The 15,685-nt window shown below is 37.7% G+C and overlaps 1 protein-coding gene across 6 annotated transcripts in view; it reads right to left on the bottom strand.

Annotated features, from left to right (window-relative positions):
- prkcbb (protein kinase C, beta b) overlaps nucleotides 1–15,685 on the bottom strand; it is a 137,169-nt gene that overhangs the window by 78,979 nt on the left and 42,505 nt on the right. For 5 of the 6 annotated variants that reach the window (XM_077213015.1, XM_077213014.1, XM_077213013.1 and 2 more), the window contains one exon: nucleotides 13,197–13,279. The exons of the other annotated variant lie outside the window; for it this stretch is intronic. Coding sequence is in view for 4 of the 5 variants with exons in the window: in XM_077213014.1 (XP_077069129.1) it covers nucleotides 13,197–13,279 (83 nt within the window). In the remaining variant the exon portion in view is untranslated. The remainder of the gene's footprint in view (nucleotides 1–13,196; nucleotides 13,280–15,685) is intronic. 6 annotated transcript variants of the gene reach the window in all.

Here is a 15,685-nt window from a genome sequence, read left to right as displayed (position 1 = left end):
TATCAGAAGTTCATTCAAAACGCCACATTTTATTTTCAAGCGTACATAGTGGTGTATCGGGTCCTAAAAAAAAGGAAGCTTGGCAGCATATTACAGATGCAGTCAATGGAGTTTCATCTGTTAATCGAACATTCCCAGAAGTGAGAAGACAATGGTTCGACATTAAGCTTGAGAGCAAAAAACAAATTAGTTCATTTCGGAAAAATCTTATTAAAACTGGAGAAGGACCACCATCGCAGATGCTATTACTGGCTCTCATAATAAGAAAAACCATATGTAATTACTATATATAATATTTTTTCAAAATGCTGTGTAAATATGTACCCGATTAAGGTGAATTAAAATGCAGCCTTATTAATGAGCAAAACGTTCGGGTGTTAAGCGCACTATTTATGCCTGGCTGGGAGCAGGTGTAGATTTCTTGCGTACCAACTAACATTTGGAAAATACGAACATTTTAATGAATCCGAAAATTTACGCCAGAACCACTTTACACACGATTTACACAAAAATTCGTTCTGCTCGTGTTTCATGAATGAGACCCAATGCTTTTGTGAATAAATACAAACATTCTCATGAGAACACAATACTTTGCGAGAGAACATGAAAAGTTTTGCGAGAGAACGTATCATTTTTCCTCCAAATATTTTTTTGCCATTTCCATTATTCACCCTTTTCGTAGAAACTGAGTCTGTGAAGAATAATGAAACAGGGAGGAGTGAAACTACGTCTGCAATTACGTCAATACAATGAAAATCAATAGAGCCCAAAACAACATCAGACCCCATTGAATTTCATATGGAGAGAAAAAAAAAGCATTTTCAAACACATCTTTTGTGTTCGAAAGAAGAAAGTCATACAGTTTTGGAAAAACCGGGTGAGTAAATAATGACAATTGTTGTTATTTAAGTGAACCATCCCTTTAAGAATGCACCGTTTTGCAACTTACATAATAAACATTCTTACATTCAGAAACAGTCCAACATATTGTTACGTCACATGGCACCACAATTTACTGCAGTATCTAAAGCGTCACACATAACAATATGACGCGCACAGGGCTGTGAAGGTCCATTCAAACAAAAGAAGACGGCTGTGAAATGCAGAGTAGGCGCAGGTGTGAAGCGGCCTTTGTAGACTCATCTGAATAGTCCAATGACAATGTCACCCCTGTAGCGCTGGCCCTTGCGACAAAACACAGATTCACTTTTAATAAAGAGAACAGACACAGTATAATTCATTTGTATTATAATTCCCTGTCATCTTATACACATGGGACACAGGGAGCAGCATACAAACAATAACAAACAATGAAAGCCTGCAGATGAAATTAAGCCCAGCATATGGGTGCCTGTCTAAACAGGGATCCATAGACAGGAAAAGCAAAAAGAGACAAATGCAAATAAAATCATAGCACCATCTTTATGCCAGTACTGCAGCTAATTACTAGAACTTTTTATAATTTATTGAGAAATGAACCAAATTATGCATATTTATCTACACGCTGTCATACAAACAACCTGACAGTAGTGATACTGATTTAAGTTTCATGAACCTCAAGTTTGAAGAAACCACATTTTAAGACGGTTGTTATTGCAAATGATGATTAAACGTCAGTAACCGCTCTGGTGGATACAGTTCATTCCATGATTTGCCAGACTGAACAGTAACTTCTGACTATGAGAATCATTTGAATCATTTATAAAAAGAATTATACTTAAGCATCATTTGCTTATTAATATGTACGACATATGCCTAACCCTAACCCAATCAGAGGATATGTGGGAGAGGCTGGCAGGCTAATTGCCGCAATTTGGACACTGTGTAAAATCAGCCCTCACAGAAACCTTTCTGCATTTTAAAATGATTATGAAGACATTATTTAATATTATTTTACTAAGCTTTCCATTGGCTGGACCCCACAGTGTAGATGAGTTCAGGTTTCACTGTCTGTGTGCAGGTGTGGGGTTTGATCACGTCCCCAATCTTCAAAGCAGATGTGATCATTTAAGGCTCTTTGTTCATCACTGAACCCTCATTACAATGACAAGCGAGAGCAGAGGAACTCTGTCTATTCATAAATGTCAAAGGCAGAATGGTAAAGCCAACCAGTCTGAATCTGATCAAGACCCACTGATCACAATATTAATGTTCCTTTGTGGACATCACAGAAGATGATCCTGACCATAATGACCTTCACAACCAGGGGCCATTTTTACCAGCTCTATAAATATACTGAAAAAGAGCTTAGCTTTAGTTGCAGGGAAACGATCTTCAAGAAATCTTTAAAATTTTCCACTACCAGGTTAACGTAAAATGAGTGAAAACAGGGCCATGACCACCATGGACACCTTCTCCAAAATATTCAGATTAGTGCTCAACAAATGCGTATAGGTTTATTATTCAAAGACATTATTACATTCTGAATATATAGTTACATTCTTGGGTGTGACTAATGGAACTGAAGCTTCTTCAGAGAGGGGACTGGAGTGTTTGGATTGGCTGAACTTGTCATGCAAGACGTTTACAGTTCCCTCTGACAAATGCAGGTGTTTGGGAAACCAAAAAAAAAAAAAAAAAGAAAAAGAAAAAAACCCACAAAGTACTTCACAGGAAAACAACAAGTGTTACACCGGAAAGCCGCAAACAAAATTTTAACATAAAAGCAACTGAGTACTCTCTCTAATTTAAACTGTGGTCTTCTGCAAACACCCGGCAAGAGACTATCACTAAAAGCCCTTTCATAAGTCAGTGCTTTAACACATTGTTTGTTTGTCTCTTTTTGTATGCAATGAAATAACATGCTTTTCTATGCAATGAAATTGTATGCTTTATCTTCAATTTATTTTTACAAGCTCTACCAAAATCGCTCACTTCTCTGTGACATTTAAGATTTGATTTCAATTTCTTTTCTAGGCCTGGCCTGCTGTCAGCTCAGTTTTCCCGGTGTGTTCTGTACTTTCGGCTTTTGTTGGACCCTGTTGGTGGCATTTTGGCCTATTGAGCATGTTGAATCGACGTTGGGCAGTCGGTGAGAGGGATCACTCTGATTCAGCTCAGTGAGACAGTGCACAAAAAGAAAAGCGAAACTGATGAAAACAAGTTAACGACAGAGTCAAGAGGGCACACACAGAAGCCTGTTAATCTGAGATACTTGAACATTACAAAAAAGAAATATTATTATAACTACATGGCTGTCTGGAATGAAGAAAGTAAAGACCAACTAATCAATTAGATATCATATTCAAAAATGCTAAGCAAGCACTGCTTTGTTTACAGTTCGTACACCTGCAGTCCTAGTGATGGCGGGTCATTCATGAACAATCCATTCATTGCGTCTGTGACGTGTCAAATGAACGAAAGACTCGGAAGGTAAAGTAATTATTTGTGTTCCCTGTGTATTATTTTTTACTGCATTATTATGATTTCTTAAATCAGAATATGATCAAGATTGTGTAGGGGAATTTGGCTGATAAAAGTATAACATTTAAAGCCATTTAAATGAACGAAATGACTCGAAAAAAGATTTGTTCATTTTGACGAACAAGAGAGTCAGTAAAATGATCCGAACTTCTCATCACTAAGTCCTAGATTCCTTTACTCCTTCTGAAGGACGAATATAGATTACTGTCACCTGCTGGTATGGAGAGTTATTTTCTCTTACACAGGCAGAGGACATAAGTGCTAGTTGGGCGTTGGCTTTTGTCATTTCGGTGTTTTCAAGAGGAACTGTTTAGACCAGAAGCCAGAAACAACACAGTCAGCTTTCGTCGACACTAGGTCTTCGATGTGGGTTTGGTGCGTCACAGCCTTTAGGTGAATTAATTGAGTCTCCAGTCTGGTCAAACTGCTGTTTAGCTGGGCATCCGGCTGGTCTCTTGACCTGACCAGCTGAAAAGTGCTAAAAACTCCTCAAAAACAGACCAATTTGACCAAGTAGAGAGACTAAGTAAGGACATCAAATCAGCTTAGGGTAATTTTTGAGCTGGTGTGAGTGAGTGGAGGCGGGGCTAATCTGCATATTCATAGAACCAAGTATACTAAATGAGGCAAGGGTATAGAGTTACATTCAAGATTTTAAGGCACGGAGAATTTTTTTTCCAAGGAAAAAACATTTAAATATGTAATTTTGGTGAAGAAAGGTGAGTTTTAAGGGATACAATTATTGACTACAGGGTTTAATATTTCCAGATAATCCATTAATTGTATTAGTTGTTCATGTTCTCTGAAAAACAAAATCAAGTGACAATCACAAACTGCAAAGTTGAACCTGTCAAATTGTTATGCAAATTGTTTGACAATCATTTTTGCTGCACTTGAAAAGGAGAAAGTTAAATTGTCTGAACTTTTAGCAGTACATTAAAATGCTTAAGATACCACAGCAACTGATGCCTCGCTCCATAGAGTCTAATGCACAAAGCAACGATGATGCGCAATGACCTTAATACTTAATTATCTCACCTAAGCAAGCGTACACTGCATACAAATGCCATTATGTCTGTCATAGAAGAACACGCTGCTGTTTTATTCTGACAATGCAACAAAGATTCTTATGCATGCACAATCCTCCCACTTCCATGCTTCTATCACACAGCACGCATCGCACTGAGTCATCGAACAATCAGTACTAAATGAGAAGGTGCAGGCAGTTCTGTACAAAAGAGTTCAAATGAAAGATATGGGAGGGAGAGGAGATGCAATAGAAATGCATCGCAATAGAGCCCTCCCACCCTGTGGCCTTCAGAGGGTTCCCATGGTAATGGCCAAAGCCCATCGCCCAGCAACCAGCTGGTACCTGCCACAGCGAGAGTTCACACAGTTGTCGCATCTGGCTGAAGGAAAAGAAAAAAAAAAAAAAACACTTGAGAGAGCTGAACATTTCTGTGTAAAGACACACACAAGCACATTTCCATTTCCTCTTTTTTTTTTTTCAAACTATGCACTATTATAAGACATGTTTTTCTTTAAGTAGCAGCTGTAGATTATGATCATGTCAGAGAAGGGTGTTGTGGGTAGCATTTTTACCAGTGTCAGTACCACTGTGTTATGCAAAGCACAATTTCTATGGTTTGCTTCCAGAAACGGTCATGACCAGATTTCAAAGGTTATGGTTGATCATGCAGTAAATAGCACTAAAAGTAGAGGGGGGTTATATATAAACAAAATAAATGGTGTATGCTTAATTTCACAATAATACGATTAATCGTGATTAAAATTGTATCTATGGACTAATATATATTTATATATATATATATATATATATATATATATATATATATATATATATATATATATATATATATATATATATATATATATAGCTTTTTACAAGGTATATTTAGGTGTTTTTCCAAAAAAGGACACTTGGAGACTCCAAAAGGACACAAAATAACCAAACGATATAAGGAGTCCATATAATTCATAAATTTTTGCACACCAAAGCACCCATGAAAAAAAAAAACATTACAGAAAAAACAAATCTTTTGAGAATTCATAGTGTTTAGTATGTATACAGTGCAACAGCAAAGAGCTTGTTTACATTTTAGACAAGTCAAGTTGCCATACCGAACAGGCCCACATGGAGACGAAAAAAATAAAAATAAATAAAATAAAATAAACCACCTTGACTGCAGTGCATATACCTTCTACAGTACACAGCTCCATTCATAAATACTAAAATACCAAACACAATCCTGAATGTGTGTGGAAACAACGTGAATATAGGAAATGTGTCTGTGGATAAATATAATGTATGATAAGTCATAAAGAGCACACATACAGGGTTTATTTGCGCAGCAATATAACAGACTCAAGCGTGCTTATTGTACGACACCTGTACGACACTGCAACGTCTTTACCTTGACTGCAAACCTCATCCATCAAAACTTTCCTAGCGAGACACTATATGGAAGCTTGTTTCCGCCACAGAATAAAAAATTTAAACGGTAACTGCGACTTTTTCTCTCACAATTATGACTTTTTTTTCTCACAATTGCGAGTTTACATCTCGCAGTTCTGACTTTTTATCTCAGAATTGTGTGATATAAAGTCACAATTGCAAGTTCTAAAGTTAGAGTTGCGAGAAAAAAAAGTCTGAATTGTGAGACAAGAAGTCACAGTTACCTTTTTAATTTTTTATTCTGCGGCGGAAACAAGCTTTGTTTGCTTTATCCAGCTGACAAACATATTTTTCCTTTACATTAGTGCTGTTTTGGGCTGATTGTTTGAATTAATTTGCTTACTGGATCATTGGACCGAAAACTTTCCTGGAGTTCGGCAGCTTAAAGGGACATTGTGTAGGAATTTCTCCCATCTAGCGGTGAAATTGTATTTTGCATTTCAAAATGCGCCTCACTTTTTTAAATGCGTGTTGCATCTACGGTAGCTGTTATGTACCAAAAAGCTATGACAGGATGTCTTCTAACAGCACTTCGTCGAGTTTTCGTTTGGGTGAACAGGTTTGTTATTTCAAACAAACTGCAACTTGACAACGAAAAATAACAGTGCTATGCAGCCTTTTAAACTTGCCGGGGCAGTGAAAAGCTCCTCTCACTGCTCTGCTCCTCCGTTTCTGCTGCTTTCAATTACGTGACGCTGGCTCTGAACGAAAACGCATTGGCCTAGTACTTTTTGACCCTCTCTTCTATTACAGTTTTTCAAGATGGCGGAACTACGGAAGCCTCTGTGGACCTACCCGTCACATGTATATAAAGATAATAAATTCTTTGTTTACGAGGATAAGTCAGATAATTGGCAGAGGTATTTGTACACCATTGAGGACATATGTATGAATAAAAATATTGATTTTAGATAATAAAATACCTAAAAAAACTACACATTGTTCCTTTAAAATGATCTGGTCGCAAACAGAGAGGTGAAATCGGCTTATTAAAAGTTTTGAATAGAAATGTCTGCCTTCCAGGGGTGCTTGCGCCACTGTAGATGCTCAATGTGATAAACAACCGACTTCTAAGATCAGCTAACTGCGTGACTTAACTGACATAAACGTTTTTGACACAATTTCATGTGCTTCAGTAATTTTTTTGCGTTATTTTTTAAGGATTATTACAAATTTTGAATTAATCGCATGCGTTATCGTCGACAGCCCTAATATATATATATATATATATGCACAATGACATACAATGTCACTTCTCTGTCTTTTATGGCCCTGACGAGAACGTCGGTCTCCTCGGCTGTGAACCGCTCCTGGCGTGTGCCTGGCAAATCCGCCATCATAATAGCAATCTGCCATAGAACAAGCGCGCCTGCATTTAAAGGGAATGTGAGTTGGGCGCAAGAGTCATTTATCCCACCGGTATAATAGCAACAGCGCCCCAGAACCGCCCACAAAGTTACTTGCGTTTGATATTTGTGTTTCAGATTGTTAAAATAGGGCCCAAAGTGTGTTTCTCATTAATGAAAGTGTGTCGTATGGTAAAAGAATCAGCTGTGTAGGCAATCCTATTTTTCTCACACACAGACAATCTCAGTTCTGATCAGGGCAGCCATGTTTTCTTCTTAATGCTTTCTGACAAGCAAACAGCCGTACTGATCGGCAACAGAGTGACGTTTGGTTTCTCCTTGAAACTGCTCTTTAAATAACTGCACAATGGTTTGAGCTGGAGCATATTCACACAGAGAACAGCACAGCCACACAAACAGCTTACATGTGAATACACTTCTCTCTTTATACATTTATGCCTAAGCATGAAAGGTAAATCACCCAATCAGAGAAAAGTGTGACTGGTGCAGGAAACGTGTTCATGCAAATGCTCGCCTGGCCTTATTAAACCAGTGCCCCATGGGAGCATGCAACCAGTGTGAGAGGGGTATTTATAGACATCACCCACTTCTGGCAGAGCATGTGGGCGCATCCATGACTATGCCAGCGGGATTTCAAATAATGACAGTGGGGAGTGGGAGATACCGTGGAAATTTCTAGAAAGGGTTAAGCTTTGTGAATGGCACAGGAAGAAAAGTCAGCCTGAGGGGGTCTCTTTGTGTTTCTAAAACATTTTTAATCGACCCACAATATTTCCTAACCAGTTATGAGACATCCATAATGAATGTGTGTGTGAATATGTATGTGTGAGTGCTACACAGGGCTCCAGACTGCACCTAAAACGGTCACATTTGCGAACCAATTATATTAATTTGCGAGTGATATTTTTGCTAAGGTTGCCACTAGTGACAATATAAATGTACTTTAAAAATGTGCAAGTAATGCCTTTTTACTTGCATGTTCTGTGAAGAGTAACCTATCACATCTTTTGCTGTGTTGTTGACATAATAAAATGAGACATTCGTATTCAGATGGGATTAGCATTACCTGACGTAATTTTTACGGATTTTTTTTTACAGAAGGTAAAGGTCATTGTAATCTTTACTGACATTGTCCATAATGATTACTGAGATGGCACATTTGGATGGGACTAAAATCACAGAGAAGCTCAATAATCGCAATAACCTTTGGTTTTTGTTTCTTTTAAAACGTTACTTGTAATAAACAAAGTCTCAGCTTTCAAATTCTGTCAGTTTATACAATCAATAAATGTGGTTTTGTGGCTCTTTAACATGCCGTGACTAATCACTGTATTGACTCAGTTCAAGCAGTCTGTGAACCAACCATCTCTTCATCTTTACTACTAGTTATAGCACCAAATGAACATGAATGAACATCAGAAGAAATTATGAAAGATACAGCACAATTTACTGAAATAACTCATGTAATCGCTCAGTCAGCGTTTCAACCACAGAAAGATGTCACCAGGTAAACACTGTCACATAACATTACATTTACCACAGATAAGTCATTCAATACCTAAACTTGTTCGTCAGTAAGACAAAAGTACCTATGATAAAAGCATTTGGTTAAATATATGCACTATATTAAATATTCATTAAATATTGTTTCTTGAAGGAGTACTTTCAATAAAACTTGGCTGTCTACACAGTAGAAAGGTGAAATTTGTTTTTTATAAATCTGTCCTACCTGACTAGGGAAAACAGAGATAAAAGGCTGTTGTCTTCCCTTTTGCCAAATAGGAAAACTTCAACTCCCATAATGCACTGAGCATGTTGCCGTCTAAGGCCACTCCCACCAGTCTGCTATGCTATGGATACAGTACACTTACCAGAATCAAATACTGCCTTGCTTTAGTAGAAAATACTTCTTAGCAAACATTTAGTCATAATGATGTCGACTTCTATTGTTTCCGGGTGCAAGAATTCAAAGAGTAAACGTTTAGAGGGAGTGAGTTACTTTTGTTTCTAGTGAAGGATGTAGGATGGGTTGTAGAAAGTGGCTAAAAATCATAAATGTATAAGACCGCAATGGAAAATCTGAAAAACCTCAGTGTTTGTAGTCAACATTTTAAAATAGATGAACACGAACACAGTGTTTTAGGCCAAACAGAGGGGAAAAGTGAAAGAAACTGCAATTCTGTCAGTTCCGCACAAACCCCTGAAGCAAAACGTGGCAAGTACAGGTAAGAACGCTGCTTTTACCATTTACCAACCAGCTGTGTAACATTTTTATGCCGTTTAAAAAGTAGACAAAGTACGATACAATTTTCACTGATAATACAATTACCTTACAATAACTGTTCTGTTAATAACCCTCTGTCGATCTGATTGTCCGTGAGCAGGGATACAAACATATGGAAGTATAATCTGTAGTTTTCACGTAAGCACTGGAGCTGTCAAAAGTCAAAATGTGTCTTCCGGCAGACTTTTGCTGAAAAATAATTATGAATTTCCCTGTCCAGGTAACACGGAGAAAGAGTAAACATTATTCATTCACATTTCATACCGACATTGGAGCAATACAAAGTGGGTTGGAAATCAGCAAAGTTATTGTATATATAGTATATATATATGATTGCATGTGAAGAGCTGCCTTTCACCAAATTTACCTCTCAGATATTACTAATTAAGGAAAAAATGGACTGGATATGTGTAAGACATATGACAACGTGAAGGAGGCCAAACTACACTCAGTGGCAAAGGGATGATAATTATAGTCTGACACTACCTCAGATTCTGTGTAAAGTACAGTTCTTTGTGACTGTATATGGTAATCAAGTTGGAAATGATGTTCAGTTCCCACTTTGTAAACCTTAGTTCCCAAAACATCCAAAAGCTGGATGATAATGCTGATGCTGCAAGAGGGCAGACGTAAAAACATGACAGGAAGACTGAAATTAAGAGTTTACATTTTTTTTAATGTTTATTTGTATGTGGCACTTAAAAAAAACAATTTGGCGCCTATTTTTTTTCTTCTAGGAGAAATATCTCCTCTGTTTCTCATGCTAGAAAGGTAGCAATACAGGTAACAAGCTGATGACAGCATTGGAACAACTGGCTTGTCTGCTGTAGCCAATTATTCCAGTGGTCTCTGTCTGTAGCATTTTTAAGAGGTGACGATCACAGGGGCTGAGAGGATAAACTGGGAAACTTTTTATCTCCATCTCAGGCCCTGTTTACACCTGGAATTAAGAAGCGTTTTCATCAATTCGATCACAAGAGGACGACGCAAAATACAGGTGTAAACGAAGTCTATAAACGTTTTGTGCTTGTCCAGTTTCTACCACTTTCAGACGAGGTAGTCGAAAATGCATTCGACCAGATCGTTTTCGTAGTGTAGTTGCTTAAGTGGGCAAATGCATTCGAACAACCACACCCCATCAGATCAGAAACGAAAGTATGTTTTTCCGTCGTCTCCGGTTGCGTTCACAAGTAAAAATCGCACAAGCTTCTTTCGTACAATACATCGAAAGATCTAAAAAAAAAACATATTTACCCGCCCATAGACCCTCCCCTCGAAGAAATCAGGACAGAATCGGTTGAAAGTGGACAAAAGAGATGAATTAAAACAATGTGTTTACCTCGTCTACTTGTGATCTGATCGACCAAATGCATCTTAACAGTTGTAAACAGGGCCTTACAATGGCTTATGTGCATAAGAGTCTGCCGACAGCAGTGCTGATATATCACAAATTTAAATGATTTATTAAGAAAGTGAACTGATCCAACATGAGAATATAAAATTAGATATTTTAGGTTTTCCAAGAAACCAGTGGGCGTTAAACACCCATGATTGAATGTGCGAAAGACACTTCTGATTTATAAAACCCTTACTAATCAGAGCCAACAGTCCTTGTCATGTCTGACAAACCCCTTTTAATACAAAACACAGAATTTGTAATAAGAAAAGCGAGCAAAAACAAGTAGACGCTCACATGTCCATGAACCCACCTGAAGTCTGTGCAGTCGAAACCAACGGTCTGGTTTTTTTATTGCACAACTACATTCAGAGTTGGGTTTCAATACGATACAGAACTCTTATAACGTGAATGAGAGTTTAATGAGACTACCGGTACAGAAATCCCTTGGTCCTATGTCTAATTAGCCCACTTCTATAATTGAAGCCTAAAACGAGCCCCTTTCGAAAACATCTTTGAGTCCGCCTTGCTTGGCTGTCTTTGACATTGACTATATTTATACCTATAATCCCCTTTAGTGGCTCTTCTGAGACTAGCTAGCAAATTTACACAAGAAAAAACTAATGACAATGTCACAAGGCCGAGGCTTCATCAAATATATATCATGCCTAGTTTACTGGCACACGAACGTCCAGAGCGCACGCGGTTTTGGCAGAACTTCTAGACCGGTGGAGAACAAACGTGAAAACAGAATTAAGCATGAACCTCATAGCCGCGGCTCTGGAGGAGGATGAAAGGGCGCGTTTCATCTGCATGAATGAGATGAATGGCGAGGCTTCAAAAAGAAGTGGTGGAAAGAGCCAGATCACTAATGTGGATTGAGGTGTGGAAATGTGTTAGCGAAATCCCACCAACATTCTCCATTTTAGATCACTCTGAATCCCTTTGTGGAGTGTCTGCCAACCACGTCATTTCGCCTGGCCCTGCTGGGTGTACTGTGTAAATATGACGGTATTCTAGGCAACGGAGCCAACCCGGGATGTGTAGGGTGCTCCTCTGAGAGCTGAAGGTACGTCTGACAGAGACAAGGGCACTGAGAGGGCTGTCTGATGCACATCACTGGGACTTTCACGCTCACAGCACAAGAGTTCGCAGTGCAATTCTGAGTCGGTAAAAGAATACGGCATCTAATCTCAAGGCGGACCGTTCAACATTTCACCAATAAAGGCTGAATCCTAATCTGAATGCACAAAAATGTCATTGTATGAGTAAATGTCAGAGAATAGTGTCACACCTGGCACCATAATTTACATGATAATGCCAATGATGGTTAATGCATGTATGGATTGTATTCTACACGTGTATACTTAAAAAAATGCAGTTTTTACTTGTCAAGAAGTTAGATCCCCATCAAATGCAGTACATACTATAGCTACAATTGTTTTTTGCAGATTTTCAAATAATTTTTTACTTCAAAACAAACATGTGAACCATCTCTGAGCGGAATGGTCGCGTTCATGGTTTAAGTGGATTTTTTTTTTAAACGACTAAAGAGAAAATTAAAGGGAAATATATAGTTCAATATGCTGCAGTAAACATTATTGCTTGCTATGGTTTCGCAGTGAGCTTTTTGTTCACAATTTAGATTTTTGTGTGTGTGTGCATTTCTGATAAAAAAATTAAAAAAAACAACAACAACTCTGGTTTAGACAGAGAATAAAAAGGTGGCAGAGAGCGAAGCAGAAATGTATTTTTCATAATTACACCGATTCAAAGAGCAAAGCCATTTTCTGTAACTGCACAGCGCCATTCATTCTCCCTTCTGTTCCTGTGTGTGTAGCAATCGTAATGATGTGATTGAGCTGGCATCTCTCATCCACACTAACAAAAAAGAGCTCTGGTCCCCTGTGTGGACGTGCTTCCTGTAGCTGTCACTATAGACCGGGTAATTTGTTGATTTAAATGGCTGTATAACTCAGGGGCCCGAGACAAAGTGAGCGAAGACGACGACTCCAGGAGGAAATCTGAAATGGAGAGTGTTATCGTCACTGCAGCTGTCTCGCACACTTCCTCTGTGACAGGACATCTGATTAGATTTGCCAGAGAACGACAACTTTTGCCCACCTCCTTTCTCTGTTCTCTCATGTGGGATTGAGAGATAGACAGACACAGATTGAAGAGGAGAGACAAAGAGAGAGGAGAGACGGAAGAGGAAGAAGAAGGGGGGAAAGAAGAAATTTTTGTACTCACATCTGATGCAGGACCCTTATCTGCTCCGGGGCAGGAGAAGGTGACGAATTCATGGCAACGCTTGTGCACCACAAAGCAGCAGACTGAAAGAAGGAAGGAGAGAGAGACAGGCAGATGAGATAAACGGTGAGAATCAGAGCACATGGCACTGACAGACATTTACAGTATCTGCAATGACAGGGATCCTGTTTGATTTCACGTTATGCTCCAAGACCCAACCTGAACCCGCACACACACATGCACCCATGACAATCGCATCCCAATATAACACTGCATATGGCTGCACAAGGTCTAACCACCACCATTTAACAAAAAGTGGTACTTGCACACCATGAGTGCTTGTTTATTGCTGTTGTTATTATTATTACATAATTCTTAGTGTTTCAATTGATTCCCAATTTGTGTACTCTCCACAGTTGAAACACACAGTGTGTGTGTGTGTGTGTGTGTGTGTGTGTGTGTGTGTGTGTGTGTGTGTGTGTGTGTGTGTGTGTGTGTGTGTGTGTGTGTGTGTGTGTGTGTGTGTGTGTGTGTGTGTGTGTGTGTGTGTGTGTGTGTGTTATGGGCATTTAAAATACCGCTCTGCGTCTATTGCCACACATCACAGCAGTTTCTATTTTCGTTGCGCCGCACACAGTGTGCATGCATTTCTGTCTGAATTAAAATACCTGCCATTTAACTCACACATGATATTTGCTAATAATTTTATTTATTATTTTAATCACTTATGATGTCAGCATTTAAGATGTCTGCAATTCCCTCCCCATAAACTGCAATGATTCACTGTAAAAGCCAGTGAGCATTGGTTATTTTACAGTTTTGGAAATGTCATTCATGTTCATTCTCTCAAGTTGTCAAAAGCACATAAAGCACAAGCATGTATGTATTATCTTTTCAATTGCAACAACAAATATGTATGATAAACAAAAATAGCCTGTTTGATTATTTGACTAGATTGATCAGCAATATATATATATTTTTATGGTGTTAAACACAGCATAGCTGTATTGGTCTTCCAGTTAGACCAGCACCAAACAAGTATAAAGCAGCATGGAAATAATTTTGGCCTAAGCATTTACAGCAGGTTGAGGTTCCAATTAAATTTTTACTTCAAGTGAAATAAAAATCTATTTTTGACTTTATTATTTGAGGAGTTCTTTTCCCAAACGCTATAAATCCATTTCAATAGTTTTCAGGAAAATTATATTTTTTACCTAGACCCACACATTTTGTGAATATTCAATTTATCCTGTTACAATGTTTTTTATTGGCTCAGTCTGAACATGTTGAACAATGATTATTAAATCAAACAACAATATTGTTTATGATAAATTAAAAGTTATTTTTTTTCAAAACACTATAAATCCATCAATTTTTTCCAAAAATGTATGGTTTGTCTTTAAAAAGAAAAAGAAAAACGAGAACATGCAACATATAATCAGGGGCTCATACTATAAATAAATATAAATTAAATTTAGTAACACATTTAGACTAATAGTCATTTAGTGCAGAACCTGAAAATAGTAATGATATCAATAGCTATTCAACAAGTTATTTAGTAATACATTCAGAGTCGTTTTTAGTAGTGTCAAACCTGTTACAAGTAGGACCAATTTGTCCACTACATATGCATGAAAAAAAAAAACGAATTATTAAAAATATTCAATAATGATAACGATATTCAAAAGTATCGATGGGCACCCCTCCACCACATGCACACACACAGACACACACATAAAGAGCTTGAAATGTCTACTTTTAAACAAAACGATAAAAAACGAAAAGAAATTGTCTACTCTCTGCGTATGTAGGCTAATTCGAAATGTGCATTTATATGCGCGTTCACTACTGCGAAGATGGCGAATCAGCATCGTCAACTTTATCTTTGCAGCTGACACTGACAGAAAACACTAGTTAAATTCAAAAATAAACAATTCAAATGTTTCATGCATAATCATTACTTTTGTCGGTTCTTTGTGGCAAGCATTATGCGTGCGTTGAGATGCGGAATAGGCAATTAAAAACGCTCATTATGGTTTCTCTCCCATATATATTTAAGTAATTAAATCAATATAAATATGTGATTAAACTAATGGCTTAAATGAACTACTACTAGTCTACTAGAAAATTAGCACTCATTTTGAGGAATGAATGAACAAACAAACCTCTGTTCAGAGTGCCGCCGTGCTGGTTTGCGTAGAACGCTCACCGAATTCTGATTAGTGGAGAGGATTTATGCGTTTAAAGGCTAAAAATAGGTTTGGCGCTTATCGCAGTTTGGAAAGAAAATGCATCTTGCAGTACATTTTAAACAAGGAAATATAGTGATTTGGCATGAAACGTTGATGGAGCAGTGAATAGGTTCAGTACACAGCAAAATGACATTACAAACTATTTTTTTTTTAAATGGTGTTTATCGCGTTTTGGAAAAGAGCTCTTCATTTGATCTAATATCTTTTTTTTTATAATTAAAAAATATATAAAAATGA

Source organism: Siphateles boraxobius, unplaced genomic scaffold (genome assembly GCF_051911475.1).
Source record: "Siphateles boraxobius isolate OS27281-9 unplaced genomic scaffold, OSU_SipBor_1 66, whole genome shotgun sequence".
In the NCBI taxonomy this organism is placed as follows: domain Eukaryota; kingdom Metazoa; phylum Chordata; class Actinopteri; order Cypriniformes; family Leuciscidae; genus Siphateles; species Siphateles boraxobius.
This window is presented reverse-complemented; position numbering and strand designations above follow the sequence as displayed.